A 21,330-nucleotide genomic window follows, 5' to 3' on the forward strand; every position below is an offset into this window, starting at 1 on the left:
GCGGGGAGCCTGCTTCCCTCTCTCTCTCTGCCTGCCTCTCTGCCTACTTGTGATCTCTCTCTGTCAAATAAATAAATAAAATCTTTAAAAAAAAATAGGATAGTGGTTTCAGAGTTTGCTCAAATCTTATATACCTATGATAAATTAACACAAACAGCTTAAAGAGCAAGCTGGAAACACCCACTCTAAAGCCTGAAGAAATATACTCTGTAACAGAGTAATTCTGCTTATAGACAATATACTTACATATACTATACAGAAAAAAATAAACATGAGTATTTATTATAGCACTGCTATAAAACTGCAAAATTAGAAATAATCTAAATATCCTTCAAACAGGAAAATGAATAACCACTATATAGCAAATAACAGAAATGAAACAAATTACATGGACCAATATGATAAATTTCAGAAATAGAATGATGAATGAAAATAGCAAGATGCAAAAGGACAGGTAGTATGACAGGATTCGCAGAAGTTATAAAATGCACAAAATGATGCTACAATATTGATATGGCTACATACACATGTAGCAAAATCATAAACAGAAGAATGTTTCACAGGACTGTGGCCATGCCTGGAAAATGAGGGGAAAAGAATGGAATGGAAAATGAGGGGAAAATACTTGTTTCTATAACATTTTTAATCAAAGGCAAATTTTAACAATATCTAAGTGTTTTATATTTTATACTATGTTGTTTATTTCAACACTTTCATTAAAAATTAAGAGATATGAGTCAGACAAACTTTCACGCTCTGGTGCCACTTCCACACTGGTTAGTTAGGAGACCTTGGGAAAACTATCTTTCCACATTTCTTTAGACTCTAAACTGTCTCAAAGTGAAATACAAATACCTATTGTCAAGAAACTGCCATGGGGCGCCTGGGTGGCTCAGTTGGTTGAGCGACTGCCTTCGGCTCAGGTCATGATCCTGGAGTCCAGGGATCAAGTCCCACATCGGGCTCCCTGCTTGACAGGGAGTCTGCTTCTCCCGCTGACCTCTCTCTTCTCATATTCTCTCTCTCTCACTCTCAAATAAAAAATAAATAAAATCTAATAAAAAAAAAAAAAAGAAAAAAGAAAAGAAACTGCCGTGAAGGGTGCCTGGGTGGCACAGTCTTAAGCATCTGACTCTTGGTCTCAGGTCAGTTGATGATCCCAGGGTCATGGGATTGAGCCCCAAGTTGGGGTCTGTGCTTGATGGAGTCTGCTTGAGGATTCTCTCCTCCTCTCTCTGCCCTTCCTACAATGTGTACTCTCCCCTCACCTTCTCCCGTCAAATGAATAAATAATCTCAAAGGAAGGGAAAAAAAAACAAAAGAAATTGCTGTGAGGTGTTTTTTTTCTTTTTTTTAAATGAAGCCAATGAAGCACTTTGTCCAATATTTGGGAGATATTATTATTATTATTAATTATTTGGCCCCTTCTTACCATAAACTTTAACCACATTAGAAAATGCAGTGTTCCATAAGAGACTCTTAATCTCACAAAACAAACTGAGGGTTGCAGGGGGCAGGGGGGTGTGGAGAGGGTGGTTGGGTTACGGACATTGGGGAGGGTATGTGCTATGATGAGTGCTGTTAAGGGTGTAAGCCTGACAATTCACAGACCTGTACCCCTGGGGCAAATAATACATTATATGTTAATAATTAAAACAAACAAAAAAAAAGAGGGGCGCCTGGGTGGCTCAGTGGGTTAAAGCCTCTGCCTTTGGCTCAGGTCATGATCCCAGGGTCCTGGGATCGAGCCCCACATCGGGCTCTCTGCTCGGCAGGGAGCCTGCTTCCTCCTCTCTCTTAGCCTCTCTCTCTGCCTACTTGTGATCTCGGTCAAATAAATAAATAAAATCTTAAAAAAAAAAAAAAAAGAAAGGCCCTAAACAAAAATGGGTTATGACAGGAACAGACAATTCAAAGATGACAAAATGTACAAACTCTACTATCAAAGAAATGTACAAACTCTACTATCAATCAAAGAAATTGAAACTCAAAAAACACTACAATTTTTTTTCAAAAAACACTACAATTTTTAATCAAACCAAAGAGCAAAGTTTTCCTTTAGTGAGAACATTAAAAACTTCTAAGAGTATGCTGAAAGGAACATGTTCATTCACTGACAGTGTTAGTACAAACTGGCACAACTACTCAATAATCAATATTTGTTAAGTCTTTATACTCAATAATCAATATTTATCAGGTACTTAAATTATATGTAGAACTTTCTTCTTTAAGAAATTTTTTAGAAATTTTTAAAGACATGGGAAAATCCTCAGTGGAGTACTTTTTGTACTTATTATATATATAATTGCATTTATCACATAACCTCAATTCTTTTTTTTTTTAAGATTTTATTTATTTATTTGACAGAGAGAGAGAGATCACAAGTAGGCAGAGAGGCAGACAGAGAGAGAGGGGGAAGCAAACTCCCTGCTGAGCAGGGAGCCCGATGTGGGCCTTGATCCCAGGACCCTGAGACCATGACTTGAGCTGAAGGCAGAGGCTTAACCCACTGAGCCACCCAGGCGCCCACATAATCTCAATTCTATTTAAATAAATAAACAACCATGCCTAAAATAAACATTGGAAATAAAGAAATCACAATATTAACAGTGGTTTTCCCTCTTGGTCACAAGACAATGAAAAATTTTTATTTTTTGCTTTACACTTCCCCAAGTTTTCTAGAGCGAACATGTATTTTCTCTACAGTGAGATAAATTATAAGCAACCCAACTGTAAGAAACCCTGGTTTGCCCAGGACTGAGGGGTTTTCAAGGACACAGGACATGCCATGCTAAAACAGACAATCCTAGACAAGAGAGGACAGTTGGTCACACTATTCTCATTCATGATGACTTGTCATTAAAATTAAATATGTATATACTACTGTTTCTACAATGGTACTGCTAAATGTCTCTGGAACCAACTCTCATTCTGTTTATCAACCAGAGTAAAATGTGTTGACCATTTTGCAAGACAGCCAATTAGGGCTTAAGGAACATTAAATAATAGCAGAGCAATGCAAATCTAACCTGGACCACGAAAGCAACCCTTCAGATTCAGCATTCATAATTTAGGTAAGTAAGTTTACATTAACCCTTTTAACACACATTCAAAATTAATTGGCAGTAAACAGGCACAACACACCTACCATGAGCAGAGATCTGTGGGATACAGAAAGGAGTAAGGCTCGTAGGTATTACAATAAAGTCATGGTCAACAGCTATCTCGGAGACACTGACACTGCCAGTAACTTTCCTACATTTCTCGAGCACTAACTATCTCAATGTTCTTCACTATCCTCACACCTGCAATCTCTCTGCTATGTCCACATTTTCAGATGATTCCATCCTCCATTTCACAGAGAAAATAAAAGCCACGAGGCAGAAGCTCCTTCCCATCACCTGACCATAAACCTACTCCTGTTAAAATAGAGATTTATTTTAAGCTAAGCCCAATCCTTCTACCTATGTTTTGGATCTTATCTCCTCTAGTCTAATCAGGAAGGTTTTTTGTTTTGTTTTGTTTGTTTAAAAGATTTTTATTTTTTTATTTGAGAGAGAGAGAGAGCACAGAGGGAAAGGGAGAGGGAGAAGCAGACTCCCTGTTGAGTAAAGAGCCCAATTTAGGGCTCAGTCCCAGGACCCAGAGACTATGACCTAAGCCAAAGACAGCCACTCCAATGACTGAGCAATCCAGGCCCCCAGTAAGGGTTTTAACAATGTTATCATCTCACTTGTTTTAATGGGACCTCAGTAGCTGTCCTATGCCAAGTAGTTGAAAGAAGACCAAGGAGAGAAACAAGAATTGTTTGGGGATTATTTTAAGATAATTCATGATAAAAGCTTTTCAAGGTCATCTCATTTTATTCAGATTTAAAAAAAACCATTCTCAATAAACCACAAGGCCCTATACAACCCCCACACCACTCTCCCCCACCTCCTACAGCCTGACCTCCCTGACCTCATTTCTTCCTGTATTATACCACTCATTCATTCAGCTTCAGCTGTATTACTCACCTTGCTATAAAACAGGAGCCAGCAAATTTATTCTGTAAAGGGTCAGATAGTAAATATTTTAGTCTAGCAACTACTCAACTCTACCTTTGTAGTAAGACAGCAACTATGGACAACAAGACACTAAAAGAAACAATACATTCTAACAAAAGAACAGCAGACCAGGTACCTGGGTGGCTCAGGTCATAATCCCAGGGTCCTGGGATCAAGCCCCACGTGGGCTTCATGCTCTCCCTTCCCTTGTACCCCTCCCCCCTACTTCTGTGCTCACAAGCACTCTCTCTCAAATGAGTAAATAAAATCTTTAAACAAAGAAAGAATAGCAGGCCCTTTAGCCTACAGTCCTTACTCTGCCAATCTCTGTCCTAACATATTAAGTACACAGTGCTTCCCCTCGGGGTCTTGCTCTAGCCAATCCTTTAGTTTTTACTCAAGTGTCACATTTTCAGTGAGTCCTTTTCTAACCCCCGATCTAAAGTTACACCCTCCCTCATCCCCCAATTATTTTACCTCCATAGCTCCTTATGATCATCTAATACACTGCGTATTTACTGATTTTGTTTATTGTCTACCTCCCCATACTTTGTAAGGCTAGAAGTCAATTGATTTGTTTACAGGCTTATTCCAACTACCAAGAATAATATATGATACACAGCATGTACTCAATAAATATTTGTTGATTGCAATGAATGAATGAAATATTACAGGTAAAGTATCAACCATACTTATGAGAGGAACGTATTTTTACAACTGAAATATTTTGCTTGGCAAAAAAACTTAGCATTTTAAAGATGTTGACAGATTTTACAGTTTCCAAAAGGGGCCCAAAATACTGCACTTATCAGTTGATTTTATCAGTATCATGTGCCTAATGGACAAGTAATAGGAGCTACCTACACTAACACATTGGTACAACCAATTTACTACACGCTAAAGGGATATGAATTGGTGCCAGTTTATTTATTTATTTGTTTATTTATTTATTTATTTGAGAGAGAGAGAGAGCGAGCCCGCACACAGGAACTCACAAGCAGGGGGAGTAGGGAGGTAGAGGGAGAAGCAGGCTCCCCACTGAGCAGGGAGCCCAGCAAGGGGCTTGATCCCAGAACTCTGAGATCATGACCTGAGCAGAAGGCAGCCACTTAACTAACTGAGCCACCCAGGTACCCCTGATGCTAATTCTTTTATAATTTATTTAAAAAGTACACGGTAGATATCTAACAGAGGCTTTATTTATAATTAACTATAACAAAATAAAGAAAGGAACACAAAACAAGTAACAGATTTTTTTTTTCCAGTGCAAAAAGTTGCTTTTATTAAAGCAAGGGGACAGGACTTGTGGGCAGGAAGAGCTGTGCTAGGGTTGTGAGGAGTGACTGATTATATACTTTTAAGATGGGAGAGTAGGAATAAAGGGAGTTTCCAAAATGATTTTCTTACATTAAAGAAGACTTACAGGATCCTGGAGATCTGGCTATTGTTAAGCTAAGGTTGCTTTTTTTTTTTTAATTTTTAATTTTTAATTTTTTTTTTTTAAAGATTTTATTTATTTATTTGACAGACAGAGATCTCAAGCAGGCAGAGAGGCAGGCAGAGAGAAAGGAGGAAGCAGGCTCCCTGCTAAGCAGAGAGCCCGATGCGGGGCTCGATCCCAGGACTCCGGGATCATGACCTGAGCCGAATGCAGAGGCTTTAACCCACTGAGCCACCCAGGCGCCCCGCTAAGGTTGCTTTTTGTATCTAGCAAGGCATTAACTTTAAGGAAGCTGTGAACTCCTTGAGGACTGTCATATACTGCCTGTCTCAAGCACCAATCTGTCATGTCAATTAGAAACCCAGAAATATTTCTATGGCAATCTGGAAGGCATACACAGTGAACAAATAACAGATTAATAAATTATTAGAAGGCAAATAGGAACTAGGACCTTGCCAGCTATTTTGCAAGCCCTACACATGCCTCTTCCCAAGAATTCCCTCTCCCTACCAAGAAAAACAATTAAACTGACTTTTATGTTAAGCACATCCTTATTTTAGTTTTACCTGTATATTATTTTCCTTTTTCTGTCCCTTTAATTTTCTGTTGTCCCCTCCATCCTTTACTTTTCTTGCAATTATTTGTTCAAGTCACTGAATCATTTGTTCTATAATTTCTGGATGATGCTGACTGCACTCCAATGTTCCTCTGCCCTTTTTGTCCCTTGAATCGTCACTTTGATCTATAGCCTTCATCAGATTCCAGTTCAATTTTTGCAGCAAAACTACTTCAGTGATGGTGTATTCTTTATCAAAAGGCATTAATGTCTGATTTATTTCCCTCTTTTTGTAATGTTAACAGATACTGATGCTCTCTATCTAAAACCTTTATAGGAACTGCAGAATGGTGATATTCCCATTCTATCATTCCTTCATCAGTGACTTGCTGGAATAAATTCCATAAACTTCATGAATTCACTATTTTGTTATACAGTGGTACAGTTCATATAGAAAAGGAAGGATAAGTAGTTTGCTTCTTTTCATTTATTTAACAATGTTCAAAACAATAATTCGATCATCACTGGAAATCTCCAAAGGTAACCAATTTTTCTTTTAGTATCATAATGAAATCATGGATTTAAGGCATATTCATTAGGATCTCTAAATTGGCTCTCGTTTTTTTTTTCTTTTTATTAAAGTAGGCTCCATGCCTTCTGTAGAGCCCAATGTGGGGCTTGAACTCATAACCCTGAAATCAAGACCTGGCTGAGATCAATGTCTTAGTTTGGATGCTTAACCGACTGAGCCGCCTAGTTGTCCTGGCCCTTGAGTCTTTTTGACATGACTTGATAACATCCATACTACCGGGAATGACAAAATGTTTCTTGGCTCATTCCCATTATGCCCCTGAATTGGTGGGAAACTTTTTCACAAATACAATCTAGGTGTTAAGGCTGATCACTATTGTTGGGCTGGACACGTTTCTAAGTTTTTTTAGTGGACAGAACTAGGAAATACACGTATATATTTTTTAATAAAAATAACTCATAAATTCATAATGCAATTTCAGTGTTTCCTAAATCTCTTTTATCTTACATCTTATAATCTACCCCCTACTCTGAGAATCTTGGTTTTAAAGGACAACATGGGTGATATAATTAAAACATTATTACTTTTTCTTTCTCATGCTAGATACAAAACATTCTCAAAAAAACAGTACTGACACCATCATCAAATTGATTTAATAAAAAGTTAAGAGTTATTTGTGTGTACTCTTTCCATTCTTTCTCCATCTGTCCTACTATAGCTCCACTGTCAAAACAGATATCCATTAACGATGGACTACACATTATCTCATTATCTGCCACTTAAATGCAGCTATATGTAACCACAAATTTAATGCTCACCCAACATTCTTTTTAAAATCTTATTTTGAGGGGCGCCTGGGTGGCTCAGTGGGTTAAGCCTCTGCCTTTGGCTCAGGTCATGATCCCAGGGTTCTGAGATCGAGCCCCACATTGGGCTCTCTGCTCAGCAGGGAGCCTGCTTCCTCCTCTCTCTCTGCCTGCCTTTCCACCTACTTGTGATCTCTGTCAAATAAATAAATAAAATCTTAAAAAAATAAAATAAAATCTTATTTTGAAATAAATTCAGACATACAGATATGTTACAAAAATAGTTCAGGTGTACCTTCACCCTGTTTTTCCTAAAGTTAACAACTTAGATACCTATAGTATAATTATAAAATCAGGAAATTAACAATAGTAACATACTATTAATTAAACAGATTTTATTTAAATTTTGCTAATTTTTCTCCAATGTCCTTTCCATTTAAGAATCCAGGTCTCATTTTGTTCTTGTGTTTGTTCTTGTTTCCTCCAATCTGTGGCCATTCCTCATTCTTTCCTTGTTTCTTCTGCTCTGATACAGTTATTAATTTTGGCTTTAAAATGTTTTCTCAAGATTAGATTGAGATTATATATTTTTGACAAAAATCCCACAAAAAGAGATGCTGTGCATTCCATCAGAGAATATAGGATACGTCAATGCCTAACCATTTAGTTAAGGCACTGTTGGCTCTGGTTTTTACCATTTTTCTCCTTGTAACAAGTAGGTGTCTTCGGGAGCTACATTGAAATTATGCTAATACTCTGTTTCTCCATAAACTGCACCTTGTCTGCAACAATTATTACTGTGGAGTTCCCCTCATGGTGATTCTGTATTTCCTTCATTCCTAACCCATATTTGTCTGCAGAGAAGGCTGCCCCTTCACCTCTATTTACTTATTTACACAATTATGTACTTTTATAAGTAGAACTCATGGGCATTTGTTTAAATCTATGGTTTAAATCTATCATTATATAAATTTGTAGCTAAAACAGTTTCTGCTTTCACTACTGAGAGCTACTTCTTACTGGCACCTGTACACTACTGACATGCCCCAATTTTTTTGAGCACGTCCTTAGACTCCGGCATTCTATGATGTCTCAGGCTCATCTTGTATTCTCCCTGTCCGTCTCCAGAATCAATCTAAGGAGCGCTGGCTTCTTTTACTGGAGAATGATATTTTGAAATAAAAATCTAGAGACTAAGAGTGCACATTACTACCAGGGTATCGTCATTCTTAAGATTCCTCTCATAAGCAGAAGTAGGAAACATATATATGAATTAGTAACAAAAAAAAGAATATGTATGTATTTTGACAGCATCCCCCACTGATACTATGTTAGTCATTCTGGCTATCTGAAGCTCATTCACTTGAAGATTTCTAAAACAGACCACAGATATTGGTAAGTTTATCACAATCTTTATTTGAAAGCCAGTCTGGCTGGACATAAATCCCTGGGTCACATTTCTGTTGCCTTACATACATTATGGAATTTTATTCTATCATAAAGCATTGCTTTCAAATAGAGTGCTGGCAGTCTTATTTTCTTTCTGCTATAAGTCACATGGTCTTTTTGCCTGGATAACTGAAGCCTTTCTTCTTCACATCTCAATAAATATGTCTTGATGTTTGTTGTTCTGGGTTGATTTTCCAAGGTACATAGTACCTTTTCAATACACAATCTAACAACTTTGTTTCAGGAGGTTTTGTTAAGCACAGACTTTAGTATTTTTGTCTTTCCCTTGCTTTGATTTTGGTTTTCTTTTTTGTGGAGACTTGGATTTTCTTTCCCATCTTCAAATCCTTACCTCTTTCTGTCAAATCTTTATCTCTTTCTTCATTTCTTTTTGATTAAAAAAAAAAATACATAGCTTTCCATTTCCCATTTGGCAAAGGCACTAATCCTTGAGTTTGTTCACTCTGATGTTTCTCCTGGATCTGGGAAAAATCTTGACTCAGAGTTTTACCACCTATGAATTATAGTTTTCACGTTCTGTGGGAATGTCTTTAGGATAAGTGTTTATTCTTATAATCCTGTGGGATTTACTTTGATCCTTTTTAGTTGCTTACTTTTCTGTCAAATAGATAATTTTTCTAATTTCATAGCTCTAGAGTTCCCTACTTGTTATTTTTTTGTGAGATATTCAAATTTAAAGTGATTTACTTAATGAGATGAATGAACTCTATTCCTTTCTCGTACTTTTATTTGGAGCTTCTTTTTTGCATGCCTATACTGTCCCTGTCCTACTTAATTTGGATTCTGTTCCTAGCAGTTTGGACAAAGTTCAGTGTGGAGTTTATTCTGGAAGGGAGGTCTGGCTGGAGAAGTCTGAGAATTCCCAAGGACCATAGCATCCCAGAGCCCCTTTAAGACCGTAGTTTCCAATAACTGTCTACAGTTTTTAATTTTTGCTATTAATATGTTCCTTTAATGAAGAAATTTGTAGAGACTCAAAACAATATCACTGCCATTTTCCAAAAATTGTGAATGATAACTTCAATTTTTCCTTCTAATTCAAGTCACAACAAACTTAATCAGAACAGCAATAGTTAATCTAATCCTAAGATTTCTTTTGCTTTTCTCCTTCCTTCCCACCTTCCCTTCCTCCTTCCCTCTCCAGTAAGCACAAATGATTCACATAAGAAGCAACATGGTCTGGGGGCGCCTGGGTGGCTCAGTCATTAGGTGTCTGCCTTCGGCTCAGGTCATGATCCCAGGGTCCTGGGATGGAGGCCTGCGTTAGGCTCCCGGCTCAGTGGGACGCCTGCTTCTCCCTCTCCCACTCCCCCTGCTTATGCTCCCTCTCTCGCTGTGTGTCTCTCTCAAATAATAAGTAAAATCTAAAAAAAAAAAAAAAGAAAGAAAAGAAAAAGAAAAAGAAGCAACATGGTCTGTGTTCTATTGTTCCTGGCATAAAAATAAAAGAAATGCAAACTTCAATGTATTTTGTCCTTCACCTGACAATTTAAGGCAGGCCTAACGTAAAGAAGGAATGATGGTGATGATAAAAAATAATATATTTTCTTTTGTTTTTATAAAGGAAACTAAGATATTGTAACAAGGTGACAATAACACTTCTATTTATCTGCTCTCTCTATACTTTTCTGTAGTGAAACACTATTTAACATGGTAGTATAAAAGTGGATGATTTGGGGGGCACTTGGGTGGCTCAGTGGGTTTCAGCTTCTGTCTTCAGCTCAGGTCGTGATCTCGAGGTCCTGAAATAGAGCCCCGCGTCAGGCTCTCTGCTCAGTGGGAAGACTGCTTCCCCCTCTCTCTTTGCCTGCCTACTTGTGATCTCTGTCTGTCAAATAAATAAATAAATCTTAAAAAAAAAAAGGTGGATTATTTTGTGCCAAGTACAAGTTTTAAAACGCATCCATGGGACACCTGGGTGGCTCAGTTGGTTAAGTGACTGCCTTTGGCTCAGGTCTTGATCCTGGTGTCCCAGGATTGAGTCCCGGCATTGGGCTCCCTGCTCAGCAGAGAGTCTGCTTCTCTCTCTGACCCTCCCCACCTCATGTTCTCACTTTCTCATTCTCTTTCTTTCTCAAATAAATAAAATACTTAAAAATAAATAAATAAAAAATAAAATCCATCCATAAGTCTCTAGATTAAACACCCATACCATACCAAAACATTTCTTTGTAGCTGTAACAATTAGTACCCACCCTTTCTACAGAAGGGGCTACAAACTCTAATGGCCACAGGAGTCAGGCAAGAAAACATAAATGAGGGTAAGAAAAATATAAAGCTAGAAATATAATTAAATTGTTTTTATTGAACATAATATAAATTATGTGTAATGCTGGTGATTATGTTTTTGAATCTTCAAAAGCTACTAAAGTTTTATGATTTTATTTCTTAATTTATTTTATTATTTTATTTCTTAATTCATTATTCCTTTGATTTGGAATCAGAAACTGATCACTGTTTCCGGGACCAGGGACTGCTCATTACGACAGTGTTGGATCCAGTACGTAGTCAGCACTGTTATACGCAACACAAAATCTGGCCTTGAGTCATTTAATAGGGAGTTTACTACTATATATTTTATGCCAGTAAACAGCTGCTGGTGAGCATGAAGTATTGGCAAACACTGACAGAATTTTGTATACAGGGAATCTACTTTCAGGATTTTTACATAATTTTTGTAATTGAATGCCATCATTATTTAGTTTTCAGTAGTGTACTAATAAACTTAGTTTATATTACTTTAGAAAGGCAAACTGAACAATATTAATTTTCCTTTTTTTTTAAATTTTTATTTATTTATTTGAGATAGAGCGAGAGAGAGAACACAAGTGGGGAAAGGGGTAGAGGGAGAGGGAGAAGCAGGCTCCCCACTGAGCAGGGAGCCCAATGCCGGACTCGATCCTGGGACCCCAGGATCATGACCTGAGCCGAAGGCAGACGCTTAACCGACTGAGCCACCCAGGCGCCCCTAATTTTCCTTCTTAAGTTTGAAGTCAGAGAATCTATTTCACAATTCAGGCCATCATATCCATTTCTGGATACCAACTACAGTAGGAAAGTGGGCCAGATTATTCTATATCTACTACATTTCCTACTGAATCAAGTTCATGAAAACGAGTGAATCAACTAATAAAATTATAATATCCAAAGTGTTCCAATTTTATTACCAACTTGAGTCTTTGAGAAAATATTAGTTGATAAGGCTACATTTTTTTTTTACGTAAATGATATTAAAAATATACCCCTGACCCCCCACTCCCCCGCCAAGGCTTCCTAACACCACATCATGGCTAAGCCATCTATGGGCCACAGGAGTCCCAAGACAGCATTTTTAAGGATAAAAGAACAAAAATTCATTGTGTCATTATATGGGTGTTTTTTGTGTGTAAAAAAGTTAAAAATGAAACCTCACAGTCATGGTAATTAACCTTCTGAACAGGATAACTCTTAGAGATTGACTCATAGGTCAATCAATTTTTTGCGTAATGAATGAACCATACAATACAGTATTTTTCTATAATATGAGGCTTGATGATCTGCAGTGACCATGAGGAGTCTTCTTAAGTTCAGCTAAGCATTCAGATTCACAAGACTACTACAGATCACACTGCATGAGTCTACCAAGATGGATGTAAGACAGCTTGCCAACAGGAGTAGGAGCTTCAAACCTGATATAGGCTTTGCCACAGTCTATATAGCAATTCATATGGGCACCTAGGAGCTATCTTCTCCCAGCTGACAACTTCAGGAGCAAGTATACAGGATTCACACTGCATAGGTGTGGGAACTGCTTTGTCTTTAAATGTTTCATGTTCTGTGGCGCCTAGGTGGCTCAGTTAAGCATCTGCCTTCGGCTCAGGCCATGATCCCCAGATCCTGGGATCAAGTCCTGCATCAAGGCTCCCTGCTCAGCGGAGAGCCTGCTTCTCCCTCACCCTCTGCTGCTCCCCCTGCTCCCCCTGCTTGTGCTCTGTCAAATAAATAAATACAATCTTAAAAAAAAAAATGTCTCTATAAAATGTCACCATCTCAAATTTAAGCTTTGTGTTAGATATGATCACAACAGCCAAAGGAGGATCACGTCTAGGTAACTTTTTCTAAGTATGACCTATACAGATTTTTAAAAAAATATTTTATTTTTAAGTAATTGCTACCCCAACATGGGGCTCAAATCTGCAACCCCGAGATCAAAAGTCACATGCTCCACCAACTGAGCCAGCGCAGTGCCCCTACATTTGTATGTTAAAACTTCCCCTCAATACACAAAAAAGCTATCTCCTAAAGTTGGGGCTCATTAAGGAACCATATCCAAATTAGCTCTTGTCATTTAAAAAGGTTAATCAATGCTACAAATAAATCACTATGAGTAATATTATTATCTGTGCTTTCATCAGCTACAATATGGAATATAACAAATGACTTAAATTCTTGTCCTTCTGTTCATAGTAATCTATTCACTATGAGCTAGTGTATTTGCATTTGCACTTACGTATATAAATGCTCAGTCTAGTTGGGACACATTTTTTGCTGGACCCAAACTCAACATTAAAAAAAAGTTTTGATTCACATGTAATATTTTTTTCTTAAAAATCTGTAACTGCTCATCAGCCATTGAGTAATATATGGAATTGCTCAATCACTATATTGTATACTTGAAACTAAACACTGTATGTCTAAGTACAATGGAATTAAAAGAAAAGATATACAGATATCTATATATATCTATATACATAGATACATATAATGAACCATACAATACAAGATTTTTCTGTACAATGAGGCCTGATGATCTGCAGTGCCCACGAGGAGTCTTCTTCAGCTCAGCTAAGCATTCAGAAACAAATCTTAGCATTAAGAAACAAATCTTAAAACTGTAGTTCTCCCCTTGTCCCTCCTAATTTCTCCATTAGGTATCTTTTCCCATACCCATCATATTACTACAGTACTGTTTCATAACACTACATGTATGGACTGAATTATTCCCCCCTTAAACTCATGTTAAAGCCCCCATCCCCAATGTGACTGTATTTGGAGATGGGGTCTTAGTGAGATAATTATTGTTAAATGATATAAAAAAGGTAGAGCCACAATCAACAGGGCTGGTGCCCTTTTAGAAAAGGAAAAATACCAGATCACTCTCTCACTACACACACACATAGAGGCCACATGAGGCAGAGAGAAGGAAGCCATTTGTAAGCCAGGAAGAAAGTCTTCACCAGAACTTGAGTCTGCTGGCACTCCCTCTGGGACTTTAGCCTTCAAAACTGGGGAAAAATAAATTTCCCTTGTTAAAGCCACCAAGCTCGATATCCTGTTATGGCAGACAGGGCAGACTAAGATTATAGATTAAGTTGTATTATTTTGCCATGTTGAATTTAGACTTTATATCAGAAATCACATTAGTAACGGCCACAAGAGAATCATCTGTAGCTTACTTAACCTTTTGTAACCATAGGAATATTCTTCACTGCTGCCAACAAGTCACCTTCCCATTTTTCTTTCTCTTGTTTTTTCAATATGTGACAGATACATGAATATAATAATTTTTTTTACTTTAACTATATCATAAGAAAAACGAAATGTAAATACTAGGCTAAGCAACTGAGACTAAGCCCAATTTCAGGGGACAGAGAGGACTAAGGTAAACTGGAGAATGCAAATTCTAAGGAAAGTCAAACATTACTCAGGTACAGCTCACTGCTGATAGGCAAAAACAAACCTCCATTGTTATCAGCTCTTCTAATTTCCAATTTTAAATGTTCACAGCAAGTTCAAATTAAAAAAACAAAACAAAACAAAACACAACCACACACACGTGGAAACATGTTGTCACAAAAATCTGTATATGAATGTTCACGGTGGCATTACTCATAATAGCCAAAAAGTGAAAACAACTCAAATGTCCATCAACTCAAGAGTGAATTAACAAAATGTGGTGTATCTATATAAGGAAATATTATTCAGTCATAGGGGTAGGTAAAAAGTGGCAAGTGACTGCTTAATTATTACAGGGTTTCTTCATGGGGTGATAGAAATCTTCTATAATTAGATGGTGGTGATGATTGCACAACATTGTAAATATACAAAAAAAAAAACACTGAATGGTATACTTTAAAATGCTGACTTTCACCTTAATTAAAAACAAAACAATACAAAAAACAAAGCAACACTGTATAAACCAAAAAAAAAAAAAAAAAAGTTTTCAGGCCAAATCAGGTTTGTAAGCTGCCTATCTACAATTTCTATTCTCTATTAAAGATTCTCAAGTGGTAGTCTTTACCCATTCTGCATATAGGCAGAAGTGTATGACACAAAAGCTAACAAAAGGAAAGTCTTTTTCCAATTAGCAGAAAGAAACCAAAGGTTAGGATTTCCCTCAACTTTGTTTTTCCTCATACTTCTTTTTTAGTGTTCTGGTACCTTCCAAATTAGAATATAGTATCTAACATGGAGTGAAAATATACATTAAACTTTATGGTGTCCTAGAAGAATAGTAACTTGTGGTAGTATACCACCAAACAAGATATCCTGGGTCTTAGATAGTAAAGGGCTTACATTATACCTAACACTTGCTTTGAAATCTATCATCTATCACAGTTTGAGAAGAACAAGTCAGCAAGTATTTGAGAGCTTCAAGCTTGGTAGTATGACTGATCCTAATGTAAGTAGGAAAAAAAATAGTATTTAATTAAGTGCTAGCAGAACTTAGAAAAAGATCAAAATTCTGAGATTCCAGATGGCCCTGAATGACTAGAATTTCCAGAGTGCAAGAAAAGTATCTCAGAGAGATAAAAGCATGATAAGGACACAGAAGGAATGCCCAAGACAAGGAGAAAATGCATCTAGATAACCCGGAACCAGTGATGATGTAAAAAACTAGTGGGAGATAACACCAGAAACATCATTCGAGGCCAGACTATGAGATTCTGAATGCCAGTTTAAGAAATTCAGACTTTTTCAAAGACAATTTCAATTACCTTTGAAATAAAAAACTGATTTAATTACTCAGTGAACATTTTAAGACATATGATGCCATCTTTGGATCTTTTCTTTGCTTATTTTTACAAGTAACTCATTTCTTCTTGGCACTTATACAAAAAAAAATAATTTTACTAAGGTTGGATACAAAGCATAGCAATTCAACAAAGAAAAATCTATTTTAGCTGCAAGAATGAGAGTAGCTGTTTTATTCTTTCCGTAGTTCCTGTTTATTTTTTTCCTTCCTGATGTCTGATTTCCAAATATCCCTGCTTTCCTTCCCCTCCCTGCCCAAAGGCAGTGTTTATTTACGTCTGAAAGTAATAAAAATGACAAGCCAGAATCCCATTTCTTTGGTCTTGCTTGGAAAAGAACACAGTAACTACATTTAAGAGGATGGAGTAAGAGAGGGGGCTGTAGAGGCTGAATAAAAATGTCAACTCCCACAAATTATGTGTTTCTGTAGCATCTAAAGTACACAAACCCCAGAGAAAGACCAAAGACTGCCCAGGTGTGAACACTGGGTATGCCACTAACAGGCTGTGTGACCCTGGGAAAGTCACTCAAATTTCTCCTTGACTCCCTTTGCTCATTTGGAACAAAACAAAACAAAACACAAAAAAACCCCACAAAAAACCCGAAATACTACCTACCTATCATACCTAACAGAGTGGTTGTGAAGATTATATGACTTAACACACGTAAAGCACTGAGCACAGTACTTGGCACAAGGTCAATGGTATGTGTCAGCTATTTTACCCACTTTAATGTAAGCTTCACAAAAGCAAGGATTTGTCTTTCCTTATTGAAGTCTCATGTCTAAAATGGTGCTTAACACAGAGCAGGTGTACAGTAAGTACTTCCTAAATGAGTGAGCAACATTTTGCTACTGGAGTAAAAGAAACAGAAGAGACACTATTTAAAAGAGAAAGGAGAAAACCAAAGAAGGTTAAATGTCTTGCTCCTCTTCATGTGCTACTTTTTAAACAGATGTCCTCCCCCACAGCCTCTCTGTTAACTGTGTTTAGTGTTAAAATATCAGTATTCACTGAGGAATATTTTCAGGAACAGCTGTCTGAAAGACTCTGCTGTATTTAAATAAATACAAGGTTAGGAGGAAACTGCCTCTGTAACCTTGCTATCCAAAGTGTGATTCTCTGACCAGCAGCCTCAGCATCACCTAGGTCCTTGGTAACTAAAATGGCAAATCATCAACTTCATACAAGACCAATGTCCTCAGTGTCTGCACTGTAAAAAGATCACCAGATAAACAGCACGCATATTAAAGTTTGAGAAGTACAGCCCTAGATCACTCTAGTTGAAGAGTACAGGCGATGTAAGACCAGGGTTCAAATCTAGACTCTGACCGTTTATTATACATAGGACCCAGGGCAAGTTTATAAACTTCCCAATTACCTCATCTATAAAATTGAAACCATAATAACAGCAGTTCCGTCAAGGAGATACTATGATGACTGAAAATGCATGTGTAGCGTTTGGTGGACTGCAAAGTAACACAGCTAGGGGGAATGTAAAATGGCCCCGCAGCTGTAAAAAGCGGTATGGCAGATCTGCAAGCTACCATATGATCCAGCAATTCCACTTCTAGGTATATACCCAAAAGAAGTGAAAGCAGTGACTCAAACAGCTATTTGTACACCCATGTTCCTACCAGCAATATTCACAACAGCCAAAAGGTAGAAGAAAGCCAACTATCTACAGATAGATGAATAAACAAATGTGATAAACACATACAACGGAATATTTTTCAGCCTATCATTATGCTCAGTGAAATTAGCCAGTCAAATATTCTATGAACAAATATTCTATGATTTCTTGGACAGAACATCACAAGAGTTAGGCAAATTCACAGAGATGGAAAGCAGAATAGTGGATGCCAGGGGCTGGGGGGTGCAGGGGTAAATGGGGAGTCAGTATTTAACTGGCAGAGTTTCAGATGGGGAAGATGACTCTGGAAATGGACGGTGGTGACAGATGCCCAACAAAGTGAATGCCCTTAATGCCACGGAATTGTATACTTAAAAATGGTTAAAATGATAAATTTTATGTTATGCATATTTCACTACAATAATTAAAGAGTTCAATAAAGTATCTTTGCATTCTTAAAATTAGCAAAAAATATGTTGTGATGACCTGAACACTTTTTATTTAAATTTTCTAAATGTACAATATAAAAGAGGAAACGTACTCAATGGCCTTTTGCTTCTTATTTTTCATTAAAGAAAAGAAAAATGAATCTCCCTCTACAGGAAGACTTCCAATTTTTCAAACTGAAAGAATTCTAATTAATATAGTTGGAAATAGAAGTGGAAGAAGAGAGAAGAAATTACAAAACAAAGCAAAACAAAACACACAAAAAAAAACCTTGTTTAGGTGCTTCTTCCTCCTTTTTAGTCTCCTCATCCTCTAAGCTGGGACTTTCCCGGGAAGAGTTGTCCTGTTGGCTAGAGTTTTTCAGTAGCACGGGATCAATCTGTGCTTTCAGGAGGGCAAGAGTCTCAGCCAACTCGTTTCGATTTCTAAATAAGGGAAAAAAACAAAACAGCATAAAAATCTTAATCCTGTCCTAAAGAGCTTTCAGAATAATACCTATTAGAAATTAGAATTTTAAAAAGAAAAACACATTTAAGAACATCCATAACACTGGTGCACCTCATCTTAATTAACCTTGAATCTAACTATTAGGAAAGAAAGCATATGAAAATATATTATTTTCCAAAACGGAAGAAACGTACACCCTACGGATTAAAATGGCAATGTGAATCTCTTTGGCTGAAAAGAACAGCAGGAACAAAATTAAACAAAAATCAAAGTTAGATAATTTTTAAAAGTCCTATGCAGTCTCTAAAGAGTACAAAAGCAATGTAAAATTTCCTTGAAGAAGCACTTTTTAAAAAATGGATCACATTATTGATTCATTTGTGAAAAAGAACTCTGTTCTACCTAGAGAAAGAATAACATTTGATACTGTTATAAAATTATGATCCAGGTCTGAGTAATTATAGCAAAGTCAGCTCTTACAACACAGCTAAAAAACCTAAGAATTCAGGAAACTGAATGTTGTTCTGTCAATTACAGTTTACAACTACAGAATGAGAATTCAATTTGAACCAAAAATACAAGAAAATCCCAAGTAAATCAGATTTAACCTATTAATTCTCTATCTTTAATACCCAGACCAGAGTTGTGTTAGATGGCTGATTTAAATGCCACCTATAAACAAGAAAGCTCACTTGGGTATTTCTCCTTCTCAGATAAGCAATGTGTAACAGTGAAGAGAAAAAGGAAACCCTGGACTAAAAGTTGGAAAAGTCAGTTCTAGATCTGCCACTGAGTTAATTAATCAACACCATGAGATTCCCCTCTATGTTGTCAAAACACTGTGTATGCACCTCTAATCCTATGTAGTTCCCATTCAGATGAAATTACTTCTGTTCTTGTCTGTCATGCCACACGTGTTCTCTATTCTCCTGTCCCCTGCAACCTCTACCCCAGCTCAACTCTGGTGATGAGAGCAGGGACAGTGCCTTATGAAGTAGGCTCTTAAGTCAGGAAATATTTAATGAATAAGAAGAATTCCTGTTCTAACCTAGATGGCTAAGTGCTCCTGTACAAGTCCTGTAACTTCACTAGGCTTCAGCTTCCTTATCTATAGAATAAAAGACAGGATTCATTCGAATGTTATTAAAATGGCCTCCTAGGGAGAATAATTGCCACTGACGGACAATTTTTCAGTAATTAAAATGATAACCATTTTGTCATTATGTGTGGGAATGAGCACATGGGTTTATACATGTTATTAATATTGTGTATGAGAATGCATTCATAGGTTACACATATTATAAATAAAATGAAGTTTTAGAATTTTAATTATCTAATAGTAAGAGGTCTGATTAAGATCAGATGCTTTTCAAGAATCCTCTCTGGCACTGCCTCCACTTCACAAAAAATTACCTTAAAACTTAGAGACATGAAAAAAATTTATTTTGGGGACGCCTGGAGGGCTCAGTTGTTTATGCACCTGTCTGCCTTCAGCTCAGATAGTGTCCCGCATCGGCTCCTTGCTCAGTGGGGAGCCTGCTTCTCCCTCTGCCAGCCACTCCCCCTACTTCTGCTCTCTCTCTCTCTCTCTCTGACAGATAAATAAATACAATCTTTTAAAAAAATTGTTTTTGGCCAAGTTCCTATTTCCTAACTTCATTATACCAACATGCTTCTAACCTAAAGCTTTATCCACTTAATGTTATTACTGTGCTTAGTACACTAAGATTTCCATATGTAAAAAGTGTCTCAAGCTTGTTATTTTTTGAAGTCATGCTGGGAACTGAATTTAAATTGTTCACTATACCTATTTTAAAAAGCTTCCAAGCATTAGAAAAGAACCAATACTGCTACAAAATCCATGTCAATTACTAGACTACAAAACAACCGAATTAAGCAGAAAAATTTATTGGAGAACTCCCTAAAAAGCCTTAACCTGACTACTGTGTTAAAATGCAAGCTTCACGCAGTCATAATTATATGAAAACAGGAAACTACCCATCTTTGGAATTCTATTTTGATCTAAAGATGAGATTAAATCCCAAATTTGAACTAGTCAGAGGGGATTTTTATAAATAAACATATATTCAAATTATACCCAAAACTCTTACCACTATCTATAGAAACTCTTAAAATAGACTATGGACGCTAACAATTCAGTGCTCTGCTCTCTCTCCTTCCATTGCTGGCTCTGTTTGCTCTAAAACATTCCTTCACTCAGGTATACTAGATATATCCCTCCAAAATACCATTCTCTCTCTCTCTCTCTTTCTCTCACTCTCTCACTCTCTCAGGATGTAAGGTGTTTGCACTTCTGCTCTTAGCCTGGAATGTGTTCCGCATGGCTACCCCAACTATTCTTTCTAAGACAAGCACAGAATGAATAAACAACTGTGGTATATCCCTACAAGGCAATACTATTTAGCGATAAAAAAGAACAAAGTACTGATTTAACTACATAAATGAACCTTGAAATGATTATGCTCTCCAAAAGAAGCTAGACACAATGGCCACATATTGTATGATTCTGTTTATGAAATGTCTGGAATAGCAAATTACAGAAACAGAAAGCAGACAGGGAGAATGGTGATTAAAACTGCTAATGTGCAGGGTATGCAGTATAGGATTTCTTTATGGGGTGAGGAAAATGTCCTGGAATTTGATAGCAGTGGTGAATATACTAAAAACCACTGAATTGTATTAAAAACAAAAATAAGGGGTGCCTGGGTAGCTCGGTTTGCCGCCCAACTCTTGATTTTTGGCTCAGGTCATAGTCTCAGGGTGGTGAGATGGAGCCTAGCTTTGGGCTCCACACTCAGCAGGGAGTCTGAGATTCTCCCTCTCTCCCTCCCCACGCCCCTCACCCACTGATGCATGTGTGCATGCTCTCTCTCCTGAATTAAATAAATCACTCTTTAAAAAAAAACAAACCAAAACAA

At 37.1% G+C, this 21,330-nt stretch overlaps 1 protein-coding gene across 2 annotated transcripts in view; it reads right to left on the reverse strand.

Annotated features, from left to right (window-relative positions):
* Nucleotides 1-21,330, reverse strand: part of RSF1 (remodeling and spacing factor 1) — a 158,649-nt gene that overhangs the window by 40,624 nt on the left and 96,695 nt on the right. For both annotated transcript variants that reach the window (XM_080814913.1, XM_080814912.1), the window contains exon 5: nucleotides 18,215-18,369. In XM_080814913.1, the coding sequence (XP_080671039.1) occupies nucleotides 18,215-18,369 (155 nt within the window). The remainder of the gene's footprint in view (nucleotides 1-18,214; nucleotides 18,370-21,330) is intronic.

This window comes from Martes martes, assembly GCF_963455335.1.
Source record: "Martes martes genome assembly, chromosome: 10".
NCBI lineage: Eukaryota > Metazoa > Chordata > Mammalia > Carnivora > Mustelidae > Martes > Martes martes.